Source organism: Echiichthys vipera, assembly GCF_963691815.1.
Source record: "Echiichthys vipera genome assembly, chromosome: 3".
Classification (NCBI taxonomy): Eukaryota; Metazoa; Chordata; class Actinopteri; order Perciformes; family Trachinidae; genus Echiichthys; species Echiichthys vipera.
The window spans coordinates 26571086-26592289 of record NC_139828.1 but is presented as its reverse complement, the minus strand read 5'-3'; the positions used below and the strand labels follow the sequence as shown (position 1 = coordinate 26592289).

Genomic DNA, 21204 nt, shown 5'->3' with positions numbered 1-21204 from the left:
TCGGTCAGGATATGAGACATGAGATGTAGGCATTTAGCTTCAATGAATGCTTAAATACATCTTTGCGTTGTTGCTATTGCTAGTATTCAAATAATGTAAATATTATTAATATCGTTTCAATGTAAATAATATAAGAATTCACTGGATTGACCAAATAAAGACAAACCGCAAAAAACACACTGAAGGGGGTGAAACTGCGTGTACATGGCTCATATGGTAAATTAATTTCCACAGCAGTAATTCCATAAGTACAACAACAGAGTCAAGTTATACTCATCACTCTGTTGCTCTCACGTTTCCTCTTTTAAAATAGTAATAATGATACTTATTTATTCCAGACGTTTTATCTTTGGAGTACTCCTGATGGACGTTAAGCTACCATCAGCAATATTTTTCACATTAAAAGACTACCTTTAAAGGGAAAGGCAAGACTTTTACTGTGCAAAGCGTGGCACCGCCTAGCCACCTCACGTGCATATTACATAGAATTTCACACACTTTTGCGTCACCATATGCACGTAGATTCCTCCAAAAAACGCTTGTCTAAACGCATAATATAAAGTGAGATGCAACGCCACATTTTCGCTTCCTTTCTAGATCATCTTTGTCTAAACAGAGCCTAATTTTTCTCAGTGTTTTTTTTTTTAACAAAATAAAGGTTTTTGTTGAAGTGCCTTGGTTATTTAAACAGGACATGCTAGTACAGCAGCGGTATGGCCACAGCGGATAGTCTATCAAATTCTGGACCATAAAAAATAATAAATACATTTTGATCTCCAAAGTATATATAATTTTCCTGTTTTTCTTTTGGTTTTGCTTTTAATATTTTATCGTACTGTAACCTAACGTTTTACTTAATGTTTATTTTCCCTTTAGTTTTTGGCTCAACATTGTTTTTAATGTATTTTGATTAATGAATGTTGGGCTGCATATTTGCATGAAAGGTGCTATATAAATAAAGTTATTATTATCAGTATCAGCTAAACTTGGAGAAGGTTGTGAGTTTGCATTACCTGGGGCACAGGTTATACACTGTGGTTAATAAAGGTTCTTCCTTGCATTAATGGTAACGACAGTGCTTACCTGAGGCCGTAGAGAACAGTGCCGTCTGGGTGTAGTCGAATCATACGGTTCTTAACGGTGACACCGTGAACAAAGGACTTCTTGTCATTGAGGAAGTAGGTGTCTGGGACCCAGAGCTGGTCTGCTACTCTGTTGTCCAGTGTCAAGTTGAGAGGGATCCCTGCATAGGCCAGTCTCTTATCTCTCCAATACTGCTGGAAGTACATAGTCAAAGTGTAGTCCTGTGGGGAGTAAAAATAAATAAAAAAGCATCAATAAATATGAGTCAGAGAAATGCAATTATACTATATGGCAGATAAAGTATAAATAATGTAATATCGTTCCAGATTTTTGCAATTTCTTCAGGCCAGTGTTGCCAACATTGCCCAAACTGAAGCAAGACCTTTTTAGAAGATTATCAAGTTAAGCACTGAATGTCTGCAGCCTAGAGCTCTGGATGGATTTCTTGTAACAAAGGTGATTTTTATAGAATTGTCAAACAACTCTGATTGTCATCAGTCTGCCCGGGGGGACCATATTTCAAGAACTGTCTCAACGAGAAACCTCTCTCAGCTGTTCAGTGCACAAGACTGGCACTAGCCCTCAGACTATAGATTTCCATTACTGCAGGCACAGCATCAACACTAGGATTCAGCTTAGTGTCTGACCACTTTTACCAGCATGCCAAAACTACACTGCACATCTCAGAGACAGACAGACAGACAAACAGATAGATGGATAGATAGACAGACTGATACATTTCATTTCGTATTACCAGCTATACATGCAATGACATGAGGCTGTTTCAATAATTTACTGGACGTTCATTTGCAGCTCACTCCACAAGTGGATCCATCAAGCACAAAAGCTTTTCGAGGCCTTTAATGGAGCTCTTTACTAGCTTGCTTGGCTTTGTTCTGCTGACTAATGTTCTCTTGAATAAATAAGCAGATCTCAGGAAATAAACAAAAACTTTGCAGTGCAGAAAATGCCTACATTTCAATCCTCTGGTGCAATCCCATATTTATAATCAAGTGTTCAAAAATGCCTAGAGGTCTTTTGGATCAAAAAATCCATACCAGCATTTATTTCTTTTTAACACAAAAGTCATTATTACCACGAGGTAGTCCGTGTGGCTCCTCACTTCAGAAAACTGCTGACCATATTTTGACAAAATAAAGAATTGCATTATTTTAGTTGATTCTGTTATTAAACACGCATGACTAACAAACTGTAGGCTTATGTTGTGTTTGGAATGAATTACACTATGTGGTTTGACTGACAGTACAATATAATAAAGTATTGATTCCTATGAATAGTTCAGTGTGTGTGTCTGTGTGCGTGTGTGTGTGTGTGTGTGTGTGTGTGTGTGTGTGTGTGTGTGTGTGTGTGCGGGTCAGAGGATGTATTTATTCTCCTGTCCAATATTAAAATTTGCCTTTAGTCACTGAAACTCTGTTAGTTTTTATCCTATTAATGTGTCTCATGAACTGACTACATTTCTACTAATTCTGAATGTAAAAAGAAGGCAATAGACATTTACAACAGTAGCACAGAATGTTGACAAAGAACCCTGGCTTTTCCCTGGCTTGAGACTTGAGTATTTCACTTTTTAGAGTCTTTTTAGCCTTCACCCTCCCAATTCGCGTTCACCGCCTCTGAACAGAAGATGGCCTCATTACGCTCTCTCCCACATACAGCTGAGGTGTGGGCTGGGTGAATCAGCTTTACACAACATCTCTTATACTACAGAGATGGAGCCTATCTACCAACCCTCTCACTCAACGTCTGCACCACAACTATTTTAGTCCATTTTAGATCTTCAGATCCCACCTCAGCAGTAGTCCTTGACTGCCTTAAACATTGCTTTAGCATCAGAAACACATCTATTCCATGCTCACTGTACATGATGTACAGTACGCCCTTCTGCTCCCAGTACCCTGTGTAACCTGCAGCGTCCCACAGGGCTCTATTCCAGGCCTCAGCATTTTCTCCAGAGGGTTTTCACTTTGTGTACAGGGAGACACCCTTTGGTAGCTACATTGGAGGTCAGTGTTTAATGCTCAGGAAAATCTGACTGTGCTCCCTAAATACACTTCAAGGAAAATATTCACAATTCATTACCAGACAGATACAGTTGAGCTCGAAATATCAGCCAATGCTATCTTATTGCAGATTCATCAGTATAGAGTTCAGTTCTTTAGGTTATTCCAAAGACAGTGATGCCATTAAAGTACATAGTCTGTCCACCAGAAGGCACTGACAAGTTTAATGTAAAATATCCCGCTCAGTAGGTTATATATGATGGTCACAATTCTTAAAATAAATAAATAATTCTTTGTTGTTTCAATTATGAGGTTGTTCCTTCAGTTTGTCATCTGTCTATATCATTTGCAAACTGTTGTTCTAGGGTCACTCAGATCTGTGTCAATACACTGATCCGTGTCAAGGAAATGACCACTTATAGCAAAATGTTAAGACAGTTGGATTTGCTAGAAAACACTCAGAGAAGAATTTGAGTAGAAACAAGGATTCTGTTGGGAGAAAAATTCCCCACAAATGCATTACATTTCCATTCTACAAATCTGAACGATGTAACACACAAGGATGATGAGGCTGTGTGGTAGCACGTAGTGTTGGCGTACAAAAGCATTTCAGCACAGTCATAGTGAGAAGAGTCAAGTCATAATGGCTGTAAATGAATATGATATGACTTGTCTGCCGATAACCACAGAGCCAGTGATGAATGAATCAGCTAATGCAAACATGACTCCAGTGCACTGTCTGAACTAACGCGCTATACTGCATTTATGATTACAACTCTCTTCTGCTGACAACAGAATGTTGCAAAACGCTAACACAATAACTTCATAATCACGATTCCACTAAAGGTCATTAACGATAAAATCGAACTATGTCCCAGTTGTATTTAGAATTAACCTACAGTACAGACCGCCTACAGAGTTTGAATGTAATATTCCATCAAATGGAAACTATATTACCAATAGCCATATCTGATAACCAAAGGCGTTTAAAGCTGAAGATAGTAACTGTCTGTAAAAAATATTTAGTATCATTTTTTTTCTCATATTTGCTTAAACTGTCACTATATCCTGACAGCACCTCCACCTCTCTCTCTTTGCTTCTAATGTCATCTACTAGATCCACTGCACCTACCCATCAACCAATCAGAAAATGGGGGTTTTAGCGCACAATGGATTTGTCTTCTCTGACGTGGTGTCAAAACCTGCTCATGAACTCCAGTCAACATACACTAAAATCTGGAGTTCAGGAGTTCGGTGCAGTCATTGACACTACATCAGAGACTGCTCGGCTCTGATTGGTTGTTTTTTCTCGGACGCGGTGTAATCTAGCAGATAACATTGGGAGCACACACAGGGAGGTCAATTCATTGTGGTGTCAGGATATACTGACAGTTTCAAAATTATATATTTTCATAGAAAGTTACTAACTTCAGTTTTAAAGAACATCCCATGTTGGATTTCAAAATGTTAACTAATGGCACAATTTAAAAAAATACATTCTCCCTACTCTGATTTGTGGTGTTGTTTGTTGTCAGTTATTTAAACCACAAGAGACAGAAAGAGGTTTCTTCTCGGCACCAGTGAGTAAATGAGGCCCAGTGGGAGGATAAGATTGTCGTGTCATTTTCGGCTCGGAGAGTTCACAGTCTCATACTCTGACATGGTTACTGTGTGCCAGTCAAACATTGTCTACGTCAACTTAACACCAGGGTGTCTGCTGGGATTACAGGAATAGCACTCCAGGATGCTTGCCCCGTGCAAGAGGGGGGCTTTTCATCACTCCATGAGACAGATAAGTGTTCCCATTAGAATCAAAAGTGAACTATATATGTTTTACAAACCGTGTCTCTGCATCCTCCCACACAACATTGTACAAGCCTTTCATTAAAGGATTTGACTCCTATCACCACCTTATAACAGTATATTGTCTTGTGGGAGCAAAGTCACAGGTGAGCTATTTTTGTGGAGAGGAGGGATGGGGCTCAAGAGAAATCTCTCTGTTAGATCATTGTGAGATTTTCAATCAGAAGTCATTCTCCACAGAACCATCATTGGTTCTGACAAACACTGGATCTCAGACAAGCCGAAAAAAAACCAAGTCTTTTATTTAGATGAAAAGGGATATAACTTTAGTGTTAGATGACTTTTATGCGTACATACATCTTATAATGTTATAGGCCAGGTGACAGGTTAGATACTCAGCCCTTTGGTTTAATCATGAAGTAGTCGTAAGAACAACAATGACAATCTTTATCATAATTTAGCAAAAAGTGACGAATTATGAAGCAGAATAACCATGCATCAACCAGCTAATAAGAAAAGTATCTATGGTACATTATTAGATACACTTGGATAGTTGATCATAGGGTATCTCATCAATATATCAATGATTGAAGAAACTAAAAATATTTAACTACTAAAGTCAGAGAAAGATGAAACTCTCTTAAGCTTACTACTTTGATCAGATCAATCAACTATGAAAATATGCTATTGCTTTATAAAGCCTTAGCAAACGTGGGCAAACATTTGCTTATCTACATACTTATAAACATTTGACAATTTGTGTTGGTCTCTACCAACTCTTGGAGGAGATATCTGAGTGTTTAGCTGCCAAATGCTCTTTAATGTTCACGAGGTAGCTGCTAACTTTGTCTGTCTGCTGTTTGGTTCTGGGCGGGTAGAATACACTGGGTTCTTAGAGCTTGTTTGTTAAGAACAAAATGAGTGAGAGAGCTCAACGTGACTAAAAAAGAGGCGCTCGTCGTGGATCTGAGGAGGGTAAAAACACCTGTGACCCCTGTCTCCATCCAGGGGGTCCCTGTGGACACTGTAGAGGAGTTTAAAACTGGGTGATAATTCTCTGTGAGTTCATCACTAAGCACATCCCCTCATCCCCTCTCATATTATAAAAGACAGAATTCTCAACTTGATACACACTGTTTACATCTTCAGTCTGACATTGTTTCGCGGCGCTCATTGGATGGAATTTTCAGAGAAACCGCTGTTTCATGTCATGATGCCAAACAAATCTGTCAACTCGGTGGGGCGGGCGGATCCAAAAGTGTGGACACAAGTAAGGTCATCTCAGCTCACTTAAGGCGCTAATAGCAGATCCTCACATTGTACCCCCTCTTAAGTGACTGTACAAATCACAAGTTCTTCAGCCACAATGGGTTTCACCTAAATCAGGTCCTACATTATCCTTTTAGAGTGACAAGTAGAATGCTTGTGCTGCACAGAGGGTTTATATAAATAAATGCAGCCTTGTTCCAGTGCAGGAGAAAAGTCAGCATGTTCTATAGAGACTACACTAGTGTTTCTAGCTGAGTAGCTGAAGTCTGAAGCTATTTGATGTGTTATGCGGCTGACTTATTAACTAAGCCCTTCAATATAAAACAGGGAGAACATCTGTAGTATGAGTTTTTTAAGGGTAACACTTCCTCCAGGCAGAAGGTGGATAATGTTAAAGTGTCAAAACGGATGGGGTTTTAGCACATGATGGATTCGTCTTCAAGCTGACTCATACTGTGGCTACTGAATAAATGTGTTACAACACCGCTGGGAGGATGTGCTTTACAGCTTAAGGACTTTGTTTGTGCCTGGACAGGTGCTTCTTTGCAAATTGTAGAAGCTCTGGTAGGATATACCTCAAGGGGTGATCCATAATAAAGTCCCCAATAAATACTGGATTTTGTTCCGACAGTGCACTTATTTAACTGAACGTCTAGTTTAGTTGGAGTTTTAAAAATATCAACAGAATGGAAAAGGGCACAGAGCATTTTTAATTTTCAAGCTAAGAATAAAGGAGAGTCGCGAGTAAAGAGAGAAATATATTTATAATCTGATTTCCTAGACAACAAGTTCTGCAGCTCGCCCACACAGGCTATATTGGGCCAATACCTTATGTGGCTGGCTGTTTGAAAGCAAACCGCCAACAATTTTACACTCGCCGCTTCTCTGAGGGAGAGAGCTCTGCTTTGGTCTGTACAAGGACTAGGACTGGGCAGTCATCAAAGTCTTTTTCATTGATTTACCACTGAGAACAGCTCTGAATCCTGGATCCTAATTTTTTTTTTTCAAGAACAGGAAATTGAAATGAACTAACCTATGGTTGCTCCAAACCCACACGCCAAAGGTTCAAACTCATAGACTGTATATAATGATGGAGGACGCATCTCCACTCCCTCCCACTGTACAAAAGTGAAGACAAAATATGGATATGAATACTGGCACTGATGCAAGTGTCCGCACTCCGTCGTTTTCTGAACTAAACATAAATGAAAAATGGACACTTGAACATACATCAGCATGAACTAGAACAGGGGTGCACAACTGATCCAGGAAAGGGTTGCTGTGGCTGCAGGTTTTCATTCCAACCAAGAAAGCAAGCAAGAACACACCTGAGCCAACAAATCAACTGTGTGAAGGCAGTTCAGGTGATTGAATAAGTCCAGTCAGGTGTGTTCTTGCTTGGTTGGAATGAAAACCTGCAGCCACACGGCCCTTTACTGGATCAGTTGTGACACCTCTTAACTTGAAGAACAATCTAAAAAATGATGTACTTGACTTGGGGTTTATAACTCCAGCCAACCACCAGGGGGCGATCCAGATGTTTTGGCTTCACTTTTGGGGAGCTTTCATGTTATCCATCTTTATATATCCCCATCAGCCGATATATTTTTTTTCTACCAGAGAGCACTGACAAGATGAGTTTTACACTTTAAAATATCCCTATCAGTATGTATCTTGGTCACAGTAAAAAAATAAATCTGAGGGATACGTTGACATTTTGGAAAATATTCTAATTGTCTTTCTTGCCAGGAGTAAGATAAGAAGATTGATACTACACTCATACCTGTCCATTAGACGAGCTACAGTAACCTAACTTCCCTTGCGTTTTACTTTAAAGCTACTTTTGGTAAAGTCACACAATTCCCAATGGGAGAAAGCTTCAACTAAGTAAAGCACAGTCTGGTTCAGGGTGAGGTATGTGGAACAGAGCTGTGTATCACATCGAAAAGCATCCAGCTATTTCTAAAATGTCAGGGAGATGAACTTTATTTAAGCCAGTTTTTCTCCTTTACAACCTGCCTGTGTTAGGGAATCAGACACTGCAGCACAGACCGCAATCACAGGTCTTTTCTCAAAAAGCCAACTCAGTTTTCGGGTGTCCCCCAGCAGCAAAAAGAAAACACACTAAAAACACCTCATTAAATAAAAACATCTAAATTTTTGTAAATTTTAAACATGAACATGAACAGAAACATGTCTCACGATAGAGCATTGTTCATTAGATCTTATTGACTTTTTGATGCAGAATTAGCTTGAGATGATATTACATTTCAAAATAAGAGAGGGTGCGATTGGACAGCAGATCATCCAGAAAAACACAACTTCCCTGCTCTTCTAGACAACATGTGAAGAAAGTAAGTCACGATACTAACCAGACCTTATTGAAGTATATGAAAAGAGACAAGACATGCACTGCATTGCGGATCTACTCTTTTTCCCACTTCTCTTAATGCAAGACTCTAAACTGAGCACCAACAACTGACACTGGTTTACTAAATATAGTCTCCTATCCTATTAACAGATTAAAAGTTACTGCAAATAACACACAGAGTGCACACTACCATGCATGGGGACAAATACACTTTGCAGGCAACCAATCAGCAGCTCTTTCATTTCAAAGGTGAGCAAGAGGTCATTTAACTCAAAGGATTCATCATCAGATAGAGTAGTTTGTGTTCAGCAGTAATGAAAGGTTTGTTCTTTTTTTAACCTTTCACATCATAAACTGTGTCTATAGATGGATGAAGATGAAGATAATTGTCTTGTAATGTAACGAGTATCGCAGAACCGTGGTGCCATCGCCAAGTCGGGCAACGTATCGTGATTTTATCATACGGTGAGGGATTCCCACCTAGAACTGGGATAGGGGGAAACGCTGTGGCTTGTGTGTCTTTCTTTAAACCAATCACAATCGTCTTGAGCGGAACTGGTTTTATCCCAGCACTGCACATCTGGTGAGCCAGACTACTGCTGCGCACGCTCTGGCTCCAAATGACGCCACCAGCGCGAGAAGGCATCTCCCGTATGCAGGATATTTTGGATTCCATTTTGTACAATCTAGTCTGTGGTTCACACACATAAAAAATAAAAATAAAACCCAAATAATGATTTAGACAGAATACATTGTGTTTAGATCAGCTTTGTTTTTTTCTCAGTGTCAGCACAAAGTTGTTGCTTCTCTCTATGTGGTATTGTAAGGCACAGCTTTTGCCCAGAACAGATGTCTTTCCAATCAAGCTGAACAATAGATGAGTGACAGTTCTCATCTTCACTCAGACATCCATATAAACCCTTCAAGGATCTGAGTGAACACTGGGCACGCCACTCACTGGGCTGTCATTTGTGTTTGCTTCAGATTTCACACTGGAGTGACGTGGCAGCTGTTCTCCAAATGTCACATTTTCTACCACCAACTATTCATCACAATAGATTTCTGAATACAGAAGGGCCTTCATTTAGCTGAGGAATGTTTTAACAATTTGCAAGAGCTCAAGAATGTCTTCATCTAAACAATCTCCATACATTAGTTATTTGCTACAAACTTAGGTTTATTAAATTGCTCAGAGAACATCTCAAAGGGCTCTAGAAACAAACTTAGAGCTGTTTAGAGACGTGACAAAGGCAGCAATAACAGAGTCTAATAATCAATTTTTAAGGGTTTAAGAAGGAGTTCAAAAACAACAGTTATGTTGACTGGAGCGAGATGTGCTACAGGTACAATAAACCAGGGGCCTGTTTCACAAAGCAGGTTTAGTGAAAACTCTGAGTATGTTAACCCTGAAATGAGGGAAACTCTGAGTTTTCCGTTTCACAAAGGGAGGTAACTCAAACCGGAGAAAGAGGGGTAACTCTAGCCTGTTTCACAAAGAGAGGTAACTTAACCTCTCAGTCAGTTACCATGGTAACATGCTCTCTGAAACTAACCTGGTCGGGACCAGGTTTTTCTCAGAAAACCTTGAGTTTCTCTCTGTCTCCGCCCTCTTTCAGCCACACACGGCGTTTGATTTCCTCATTCATTCAGTCAGCGGGCGAGTTTTGGCGTAGTATAGTTCTGTCGTCTGTTTTTTCAGAAAATCACTGCAAACATCAGTCATTAGAACTTATATTAGGTGGTGACTATTTCACTACCATGGCGTGTCCTTTTGATAACGATCCCGTGGATGAAGCTGCAGCATTACTGCGCAGAGAATTATATATTCGTCGGGAGATGATTATCAAACTATTGATTATAGATGTTCTTGCATTTCCAGGCAATTCTCTTTTTGAGCGGTACCGTTTCATGTCACAGCAGATATTCTGTGTTGCGCTGCGTTTTTTTTCAAACGGGAGTTTTTGTATACAACGTATAAAAATCATTCAGTAGGCCTACATTAGAAGTTATATTAGGTGTTGAATATTTCCACTACCATGGCGTGTCATTTTGATAACGATCCCGTGAATGAAGGTGACACATTTCGCAAAGAGAATTAAATATTCGTCGGGAGAGGATTATCAGACCGCGCATAGACGTCCTTAATATACTGCAGCCATAATTACAAAATGAATGAAATGGATCTTTTGAGCAAGTTGAATGTATTTGACTCAGCGTTTTCTAAATATAATCCCAGCTTTTCTTGCAATTCATAGGTTCAAAAGTGTGTGCTTTTAATTGGGTTACCGGTATATAAACTACTCCTATAGGTGGAAACAACAGCCTTCTGATCCAGAATATCACCTATAATGCGAGGGGGCTGAATACGAACAACACCGTTTCATGTCACAGTCCATCTCAACCCTCCTTACATTTCCAACATAAACAACCAGTCATGCTCTCATATCACAGCAGATATTGTGTGTTGCGCTGCGTTTTTTTTGCAAATGGGAGATTTTTATACAACATTGATATGTTGTTTAAAAAACAGCCACTTACGGTAATATTTACTTAACGATGTAAAACATGCTCAAAATGAGGCGTCACCATGAGACTGTGCTGAGGTTTTACCTGTTTGAAAAATGTTTTTATGTTTCATCTTAAGCTGCGCTTCTCCCCCGTGGGGTTGCACTTAAATGAAATAAACTAATAGGCTCCCGCTCATGCAGTTCCCCCTGTGATATTACTGTGATTGCAACTGGACTACATTTAAACTTATGCACTGACCCGAGCCGCAATGTCCTCCAGCACCGTCTCCCTCTCTTTTGCTGCTGCAGTGGTGTAAACCTGCTCAAACTCTCCGTATGAGCGCATTAATATTTACAGTTGCAGTTGTAGCGTAGCGCTCCGCTTCCCCGTTGCCATGGTGACTCGTCGAATCAGGGCTCCATTAATGCTGTCTTTTTTTACTTGTGGTGCACGCGCTTAACTCCAGGTCAAACTACTCTGAGTTGATCAACCTAACGCAAATCTGCTGTTCTGGAACCGAAAACTCAGAGTTTCCTATCTCAGAGTAGATCAACTCAGAGTTCCGGGTTAGACTCAGAGTTTTTTGAACCTGCTTTGTGAAACAGGCCCCTGGAGTCAGAATGACGTCATCATCCCCAAATAGTCCAAACAATGCAAGAAAAGAAAAAACATCCTGCTCAGCTTTTCAGAAAATACGTTAAGTAACTGCATTCCAGACTGATGATAGATTCTGTTCATGTAGAATTCATATTTGCCTAAAAAGACTTTCCAAAATATTACAACAGGGTTTTTTTTTTAATTACAATTCTGTAATATATTAAAGTTTGTTACAGATCAGTAACACACCTAACCAACAAATCGGTGTGGTTTTTGGTGAAACATATAGCTTCTATAGCCACGTGTTCCTTTTACACTTCTACTACAAGCCTGGCTCTGAAGTTGGATTGTTCCCTATTTCCAATTGAAATTGAATTGACAATGAAACGCAGCATAACCGGCAGTGACGTACTCGGGCAGCAGACCAACCGCTGTCAGAAGCATCACTAACATGGCAGCGTATTTGCATTTAGGGAGGGAATGTCTCCAAAGACATGGATATTGTAATACTCAGCAAAGAGGCAACAAGTGCTTTCATTAGTGGTTCATATGATCAGTCACCATTGTTTTAACTCACTCTTTGATAGATTAAAACTTAACAGACAATTAACTAGATGAAAATCTTACGGATTATACCATTCAGTATTTGGGTCAAGCAGTTTATAAAAAAAGGTGTGTCAGGTTAAGCAGGCTGTTGTTTTAATGTGTCTGATACATATTTTTTGGCAGTTTTCCAAGCCTTTATTATAAAGGACAGATAGGAAATGGGGTGAGAGAGAGGGGGAGACATGCAGCAAAGCCTCTCTACATAGGCGACTGCTCTAACCACTCAGCCATAGGCTGCCCCGTCTCATACATATTTAATCACAATTTAAGTACATATAAGTATCGGATTGGGAAGATAGCTATACCCAAAACTAAAGTAGACTCGAATCGGGATTAGGGGCAAAAAACCTTGATTGGAATATCCCTAGCAACCAATCCCGTTGCTAATAAGGACCAGGGCTATTAATATGTTGATTGACAAATTAATGGACCAACTGCTTTGTGTGTAAGCCTCACTTGAACAGTGGCAATAATACGGTTAATTCAACAGAAACTGATACACTGCCAATCTGAAACGCTTACTCGGTTTATATATAAATTTACTTCAGCAGCCTGCCCAAATATAATCAATACATGAAAATCCTGATCCAATTTCAGCGCAACCTCCCAAAATAACATACCATATCTAATCCAAAGAGTTGTGATAACTGTGAAACACTGCACTTTTTTAAAATACTGTAATTGACTCACTGTAATCCATAAACACGCAGGCTCTCCAGAGGGGGAACTGGAATGCAGGTTTGACAGAAAAAAGTTGTTCAGGTCTACGGATAAACTACCACAGTGTTTGGTGGCTCTGGCTACTCAGAATCCCCTGTTAAAAATGATCTATGCCTCCAGCAGCCATAAAAAAGTAGAATAAAAGTAGTGGTGCTTATATGAGGTTATATAATGCTTATGAGCTGGTTCCAAACAGTCCCTGGTATCTATTTTTTATCATACGTAAATCTTCTTTAACATATAGTCGAGTGCCACTGGGAGTGTTTATTTCCTAGTTGTGTCCAATTCCTCCGGCACTGAGGAGAACATTATTTTCCACTGCCCCATCTGCATGCCTACTAGAACCATTAACACAGACAGTCTGATATGGCTTTCATATAGTATGGCTACGCAGGCGGCTACTCTCAAGTTAAAAGCGGGTGTGGTCCGGTCTCTACTACAGAAATTAGGTTTGGTCCATTATGTGCTGAAACTTGGTTAACTGCTTATAGATTTTCAAAGCTAAAGTGACAGTGTACTGTGTACTTGCAATCAAAAGCTTACCTTCAAATAGTCTGAGTTAAGAAGAACATTTTGTACTTATGACTATAATAACAGTTGCATAGATTATGAGGTTGGTGAATTATTTATGTACAGTATTCAAACAGGAAAGCTGGCTGACTAAGGACGGTATTCCTCTTATACATAAAAACCAATAAATGTACTTCAGAAGTTGTGCAAGTCTGATACTAGCCTCCCCAGACAAAATTGAGACAACTGCCATTCTCAAACATTTTGGCAAACTGGCACCATTTAAAAGGATGCTGAATTAGCTATTATCAGCTCCTGTTTGCAATGTACCCGTTGATTTGCATACAACTATCACTTGAGACTGAAGAAAAAGTTATGATGCTCAGGAAAATAATTAAAATTTCTAGGATTTCTAAGCAGATTTGTGTGTGTTCAGTGTATTCGCAATTGACATCAGAGATATAGATATACTCTGGAAATGTAAGTTACACAAAAGTCCACAATCATGTCTATTGTGTATCTGTGTTCAAATTTGACTGAGTTATGACTTTGAAAAGAAGTACGGATTTTGCAGCTCGCACCTTGCATCAGCCCCCCTGGGGATGCGAGCCTCACAGTTTGATGATCTTTCATATTAAATCATTTTAGAAATACATATACAAAATGCTAATTAATTGTACAGAAAATTGTCTTTTTCAACTCTGATAACACAAAAAAACTGATCCAATTTACACTAAAAATAAAGTATACTTGATCAGTACTGTCTTAATATAATCCCACTATTTAACATGACAAACTGAATTTACCCAAAACTCTTTTACAAAGTAGGAAATTGAGTTGACAGTAGCGTTTAGCTTCTCTGTGGTTTGCACTGAGCCACACTCGGCGGCTGCGTACAGATGCATCTAATGCACCACGGGTACATTTCATCACACATACTTGTCAGGACAGCATGTCGGGGGCTATTTCCTCTCGGTAGCATGTGATGGGGCATCAAGCTCTGTCAGCAGTTCAGACCGATGATAGATGACATACAGGCATTAGAGCTCATGGTGTGCCAACCCCAACGCACATACACACTGACTACCACTTCTGATGCTCTAGCTTGTTTTTTAAATTTGAAAGGAGAAGACACTGGACTTACTCTTTTAACAGCACCATTAGGGCATCACTGCTAGAGTCACACAGCTAGTGAACCAGGATGTAAAACCGTACAAGAGCCATAATCTGATACAGCAGATTGCCCAAAACACTCTCAATGACAAGACAGCCTCTATAAACTGCTTTCTGTCTACAAATTAGACAGGAGCTATTCAGGATGTTGTATAGATTATAGAGTGTCTGTTCTAGATTTGAAACAACGTTCAAAGTCACAATTTTTTTAAGGCGACTGTAACTACAGGTGGAAAAACATATTCATTTTATTCACTATAATTTCACTTGAAACAGTTAGGCTCCTCATAAAAGTAAAAGAAAGGCTACTTTTCATTTGTCAAGTATTTAATTCACACAGCAGTATAAAAACATAGGTTTTACCATGTGGTTATTTTATATAGACTACTATTATATGAAATGAATTCCGGAAAAGAAGATTTTGGCCACATCGTCAAGCCCCAGTTATAAGCTATTACTTAGAACAAATTCAGGATTGCCAAGTTAGTTTGCCGAGAATTTGGAGCAAAAGGAATTTATTGACAACTTATCAACATTCACAACTGCAGACTGGATGGATTATTGTGAAAACTCTATGTACTTGTTACCATACATCACTGCTGACATGATGGCTTGAGAACCCCATGATGTATTCATGGATTACTTACTAACATGTATCCCCAAAGCAATTTCAGTCAACAGCAACTGGACTTGGTTATGTGTCTAGACTAATAACCAAGTTGCTTTTGTCCGGTTGCTTTTGACAGAAATGTATTTGGGGATAAAGATGACCTGGACAAATGAGAACATTCACAGGCTTACTAACATGTACTATGTAGCAAATTGGGTAAACACCCACTGAAGGGATTTCTCACAGTGCCCTGGCAACCCAAAACTTCTTAATAATAGCTGAAACTTCTCTACACAAATTAGCCTAAAGGCTTATTAATAATTAATAAAGCCATTAGTTACAACGTAAAAGCCCTTTATAAAGGGTGCGCCCTTTAGTATATTAAGACACTTTGCATTCATCTAGGTCTTTTTACTAAAAAAAAAAAGAAAGAAAAAGAAAAATCAATTGAGGATTTTTATTCTACTTACCATATTGACTTCTGACACCATGTCTATGCTTGCCACGTCTATACTCATGCCAACAGCAACCGGTGCACCTTGAAATACATTAAAGAAAGTTAACTATGCACTGTGGTAATGCAGCAGTAATAAAACAGCCAGGTAAAGAAACATATCGGGGAGCCATTAGGGTGAAACACGCGAAATATAGGACCCCAGACATACCTCCAAAGTCCGGCCGAAGACGAATGTCGTATCCTTTCAACAGTCTGTCCACAGTCTCTTTGACGTACGACATGTTCCCCGGCTCGTTGACGCTAAAAGACAGAAGACAACAAGGACGGTAACTCTTTTGGAGGACAGACACCCGCAGTTGTTGTCCGCTTTTAACCCGCATGCACTCACCTCTGGGCGCAGCACATCAGTGCCACGACCAGCGGCAATGAAAGGATGTCAAAGAGCCTGGTTTTCTGGGGTCCCCGCATCCCTCGTGTGGTGTCTGGATGGGTGCGTGCCGTCCGGTGTTCAACAAATGACTGAATGAAGGAGCCACGGTGCTCACACTCCCGCCGAGCTCCGCTAAATCAGGTGAGACTTCTTCCACATTGTGTCTACCTCTGGCGCAGCTCGTGTTAACATGCTTCATGGGGCAGAGGTGCCTTTTCTTGGCTTGTCAGACGTGTTCATCGCTGCCTGTGACACGGCAGCGGAGCCGTAAAGCCTCACACAGGTTGCTGATCCGTATCTCCATCCCGCAGCTCGGCGTAGGTTAGCTCACTGTCAAATGTGCATTCGTTTGACGCACTTGTGGCCGCGTATCAGGACACAAATCCACAAGTCGAGGGAGCCGCATGCGTAAAATATTGTCGCCCGGGTTCAAAAGAGTCCCTCGCACACCGAGCCGGTTCAAACTGTGGCTAACTCTAAAGTTTTCAGAAGGACCCTTCGTGTCAGTGTGCGCGAGGCTGCTCCGGTAATCATTACAGCACGTGACAGACCGCACATCAAAGCTCACCTAAGAAGCGCTTTGTCCTGAAGTGTTCAGCTATGTTCAGATGCCGAGGGACGGCCAAGGTAGGAGGGCTGAAACCTTTTACAACAATACTAGGTTTGTGTACCATAATGACACCTCCATGTTTAATTTGAATTTCACACCAGAGGGGCGTTCACGCAGCCACGCAAGTGTCTCTTCTTGTCAACCCAAGAGACTTTTTTGGTGGATGTCTGAAATGCGCCAGTGGTTACCGGTAGTTTAAGTCCCAATTTTGACAAAAAGCAGTTCAAATTGAGGCATGTTTCTTTTTTTCGAGACCCCCGTCTGTCTGTAGACCACTTGAATGAAACATAAAACTAATGAGAGCATGTAACATTTGCAAGAAGAAATAAATAACACATTCTTCCCCTTTCAAATGAAACGTTTAATACAGTAACGTTAGCTTATGATGGATAACGTTTTGCTAGCTATTGCTCTCTTGTCTAAAGGACATTACTGAGCCTCTGTTTACTTCATTCCTCTTCTCTATGTGCTACTATTGGGCTACACAACGTTTGAGTTGCCTAATTACCACCTGAGACCACATCAACTGCTGTTCAGAGAGTCAGAGGCTCTCTGTACAAGAGCCCAGGTTTGATGTATAGAGATATAGAGAAATCCCTTGATACAGTTTTGAGGTTTAATGACAAAGAACAGTGGTAGATGGACAAAACAGGTTTTGGAAGAATAGATGTACCCATTTAAGAGTACAAAATAGTATTCATTCTAATTTTGGTGGGCCTATAAAAACTCCTATTGTGTATGGAGTTGCTTAAATCTACTCTACTCTTTAACTTTCCAAGTATTCATTCATTCGTTCATTCTCGTCAGCAGAAGTGAGAAAGAATCTTTGGATGTGGTGTGAAATACTTTTGTGTCACTGAATTTCATTTATTCCAGTGAAGATTTCGTGGAAACGCTATCTGCATTATAGCCTACTTTCTCTCTGAGCTTTTTATCTGTTTGCTACAGTATTTGCTGTAGATCAGGGATGTCCAATTCTGGTCCTGGGGGCCCACTGTCCTGCATGTTTTAGGTTTCTCCTTGCTCTCACACCCCTGAGTCTAACTATCAACACTGTGACAAGCTTCAGCTGCTTGATAACGAGCACATCATTAGAATCAGGTGTTGGAGCAGAGAGAGACCTAAAACATGCAGGGCCGTAGCTCTCCAGGATCAATATCACTGCAGGGAACCAGTGTGCTTGAACTGGACTCTTCCTAACAACTTTCTCACATTGATTCAAGAGATAGACTCTGGTCTTTGGCTGCATATCTGAATTAACACTCTGCTAAGTTTTACATAACTTTATAGGGAGTGATTCTTACCTCGTATCATAGATGGCGTACAGCTTTTTGTTCCCATCCACAGCGTTCCTGTAAATACAAAAGAAGGAGGAATTACCATCTGTGACTTTACCTGACTTTTACCAATATTCCAGCTGGAGATTGGTATCTGAATCCCCACTGTCGGGAAACAGAAGTACCAGAAGGCTTTCACATTGAGTCCAGATTCATAAAGGTGCAGCACTTTCACAAACACCTATTTGCACTTGTTCTTATCTTATAACATTTAAAAGAAATCCACCTCTCTAACTGAGTCAGTTGTGAGTGACTAGACCCTAATCCTGATGGATATGAATGTAGAATGATGAAATATTCGGTAGAGTTTTATTTATGCTGTTGGCACAAATACTGTCCTCTCCTGCAATTTGGACCATTAACCAAAAAATAAATAACTATATCAGGACTCGTGTCTCACATACTGCAAGACAGGCCTACAACAGGTTGCACTATCAAAAGTGAAAAAAATGGATGACGTGTATAAAAAATAGTTTTACAAAAAGGAAACCCAACACTGGTGACTCACTACAAGGGATGAACCAATCAAAATGTTTCTCTCCCAATACCGAATCCTATACCTACAATCACTATACATTTTCACATAAAAACAATTGTGTTTGGGTTCAGCAACACATACAATTCATAAAACACACACGCACACACACACACACACACACACACACACACACACACACACACACACACACACACACACACACACACACACACACACACACACACACACACACACACACACACACACACACACTGTTAAAGAAGTGAGGCATACAAGCCTTACCAGTGATATCCTTATCCATGTTAGCTTCAGGGCTGTTGTATATTGTTAGTGCAAATTAAACCCTGACAGGGGGACCCAGGACTGATTGGAGGGGTTTCATTTCTCCATTTATTAGTTACAGTAATAAACAACAACTGACTATGATTTGTTTATTTCATCATTCATTTTGCTGCGCCAACACAAATAGTTCTGCAACTGGACTGAAACTGGACTGTTGCCAAGCAACACAAACATTTTCCTGTGCACTATCTTGCTATTTTGTGTAAACTAGGTCTACACGTTACTGCAGGCCAGCTACTTTGTATCATGGACATTTATCTGTACGTTTCCATTTATTGTGCAGCCAGCAGCTGTTGCTGACAGTCACTTTGGAGGCATGTGTGATTCTATCGAGTTCAGCTCGATCAGACTGCAATGATGCGTTGCTCCATCGTTTCATACTCTCCTGGCTGTTCAGCTCGCTCGGACTGAATGTGGATGTATGTTTTTGAGACTTAGCCAAGTCTGAAAGCAGCTCAGCCGTATCTTGATTTTTGCTCTTCTTTCATTTGTCTAGTGTAAGGTCAGCTGATGTCGGTATAGTTTGTTGATCATTAGAAGAAAGCTTTTAAAGGGATTACGTTGTTGCAGAGATCCCTGTTATGGGTGTCATTGTCACTACTGCTACTTTATAGTGTCTCTCTCTCTTTCACACACACACACACACACACACACACACACACACACACACACACACACACACACACACACACACACACACACACACACACACACAATAAACAATAATATAATAATTAACAATAATATAATCATAAAAAACAATCATAATAAGTGGTCATGAGAATACACATAAATAAACCATAAACAGGCTTACACTGAAACATTTCTTGATGTGTGACATGCATTGACATATTGTCCTGCCAGTTCTTCTTTAATATCTTTGTATTTCGGACACTTTGTGAGAAAGTGAGTTTCTGTCTCTACTTTTCCTGTTTCACAGTGGACACAAATTCTTTTTGCTCTTTCTAGCCATTCTCTTTTATGGCGACCAGTTTCAATGGCAAGGTTATGGTCACTGAGTCTATATATTGTAAGGGTCTGTTTTTTCCGGGGGTCTTTTCATGGGTTAAATATTGGGTCAATTGAAAATCTCTGTCCAGTAGATTTCAACAGTCTAATTTATTGATTGTTTGAGTTAATGTTTTTGTCGATTTGTTTTATCTGTGAGAATGGAACCTCTCTCTCTCTCTCTCTCTCTCTCTCTCTCTCTCTCTCTCTCTCTCTCTCTCTCTCTCTCTTTCTCTCGCTCTCTCTCTCTCTGCCATGTCTCCCCCTCCCCTATCTTCCTCCCCGTCTCTCTACAACATCTCTCCTCCACTCACGGGCCATATATCCTCCTGCTTTTCTGGCCGCACACGCTTGTCTATTGAATTCGCACCAAAGTCTATTACCATTGCACTTTGCCTTTGGAATATGTGCTGGCTTTTCTGCAGAGCTTGCTGTGTGCTTGCGGCTCCTCGGAGACCAAACTAGAGGATGGTCAGTCAGCAGAAGTGTTGGGAAGCCTTTACATTTTCTCTGCCAACCTTTTAATCGTTCTGGGACGAAATAAACCTCGCTGACAGTGGAATTAGTCCACATCTATTTTTTTTTCTTTCTTTCTTTCTCGGTCTCCCTCTTCAATATGCAATTATTGTGCGCGGATGGAGGTGACGTTGTTCTCAATTGATGCCAAAGCCCAAACAGTGCAATCCGTGTGCGAAAAATCTACGGAGCTGGGAGAAGTTTGACTGCGCATCGTCTTGTGTGGTAAGCTTTGGAAACTGCGGCTCGATCAGCGCCTGTGCAGCAGCGTGTTGTTATAGGCCAGCGTACAGTACGAGATGTAGTGGGACGTGTGGGCATTGGAGAAGAATAGGCTACAGTGTATACCCGAGGTCTGCTGCTGCTGCTGCTGCTGCTGCTGCTGCTGAAGGGACCTGCACCGGGATACTGTAGACTTAGAACCACGGACGGTGGTAATGAAAGCCGGAGGAAGGGAGGTATTCACACTTCCCCCTCCCACTGAAGGGAAACTAGACAGCTTGTAGAGAGGCGAGAAAATGTGTGAGTCGTGAATAAAGGGGATGCATTGCAGGGTGCGTACAGTCACAGCAACACTGAGGGGGTTTAGCCTACTGTACGTGAAGAGTCCAGCTGCGGTGCGGGACGCGATTGCGGGATTACAGCTTTGCTTGTGTAGATATCTAGAGCCTACGGTATACAGGTAGAGGCATTTCACACCTCTGATGGTGGTAAAAAATCAGCTCAGCCTG

At 40.5% G+C, this 21204-nt stretch overlaps 1 protein-coding gene across 2 annotated transcripts in view; it reads right to left on the bottom strand.

Moving 5' to 3' along the window:
- Window positions 1–21204, bottom strand: part of gabrb3 (gamma-aminobutyric acid type A receptor subunit beta3) — a gene marked incomplete at both ends in the record, with an annotated part of 54177 nt that overhangs the window by 12762 nt on the left and 20211 nt on the right. The window contains 4 exons of one of the 2 annotated variants that reach the window (XM_083911200.1): window positions 1084–1304; window positions 15745–15812; window positions 15940–16031; window positions 18076–18123. In XM_083911200.1, coding sequence (XP_083767326.1) covers window positions 1084–1304; window positions 15745–15812; window positions 15940–16031; window positions 18076–18123 — 429 coding nt within the window. Of the gene's footprint in view, window positions 1–1083; window positions 1305–15744; window positions 15813–15939; window positions 16032–16119; window positions 16200–18075; window positions 18124–21204 lie in introns of those variants that run through there. The other variant, XM_083911201.1, reaches the window with a different exon arrangement.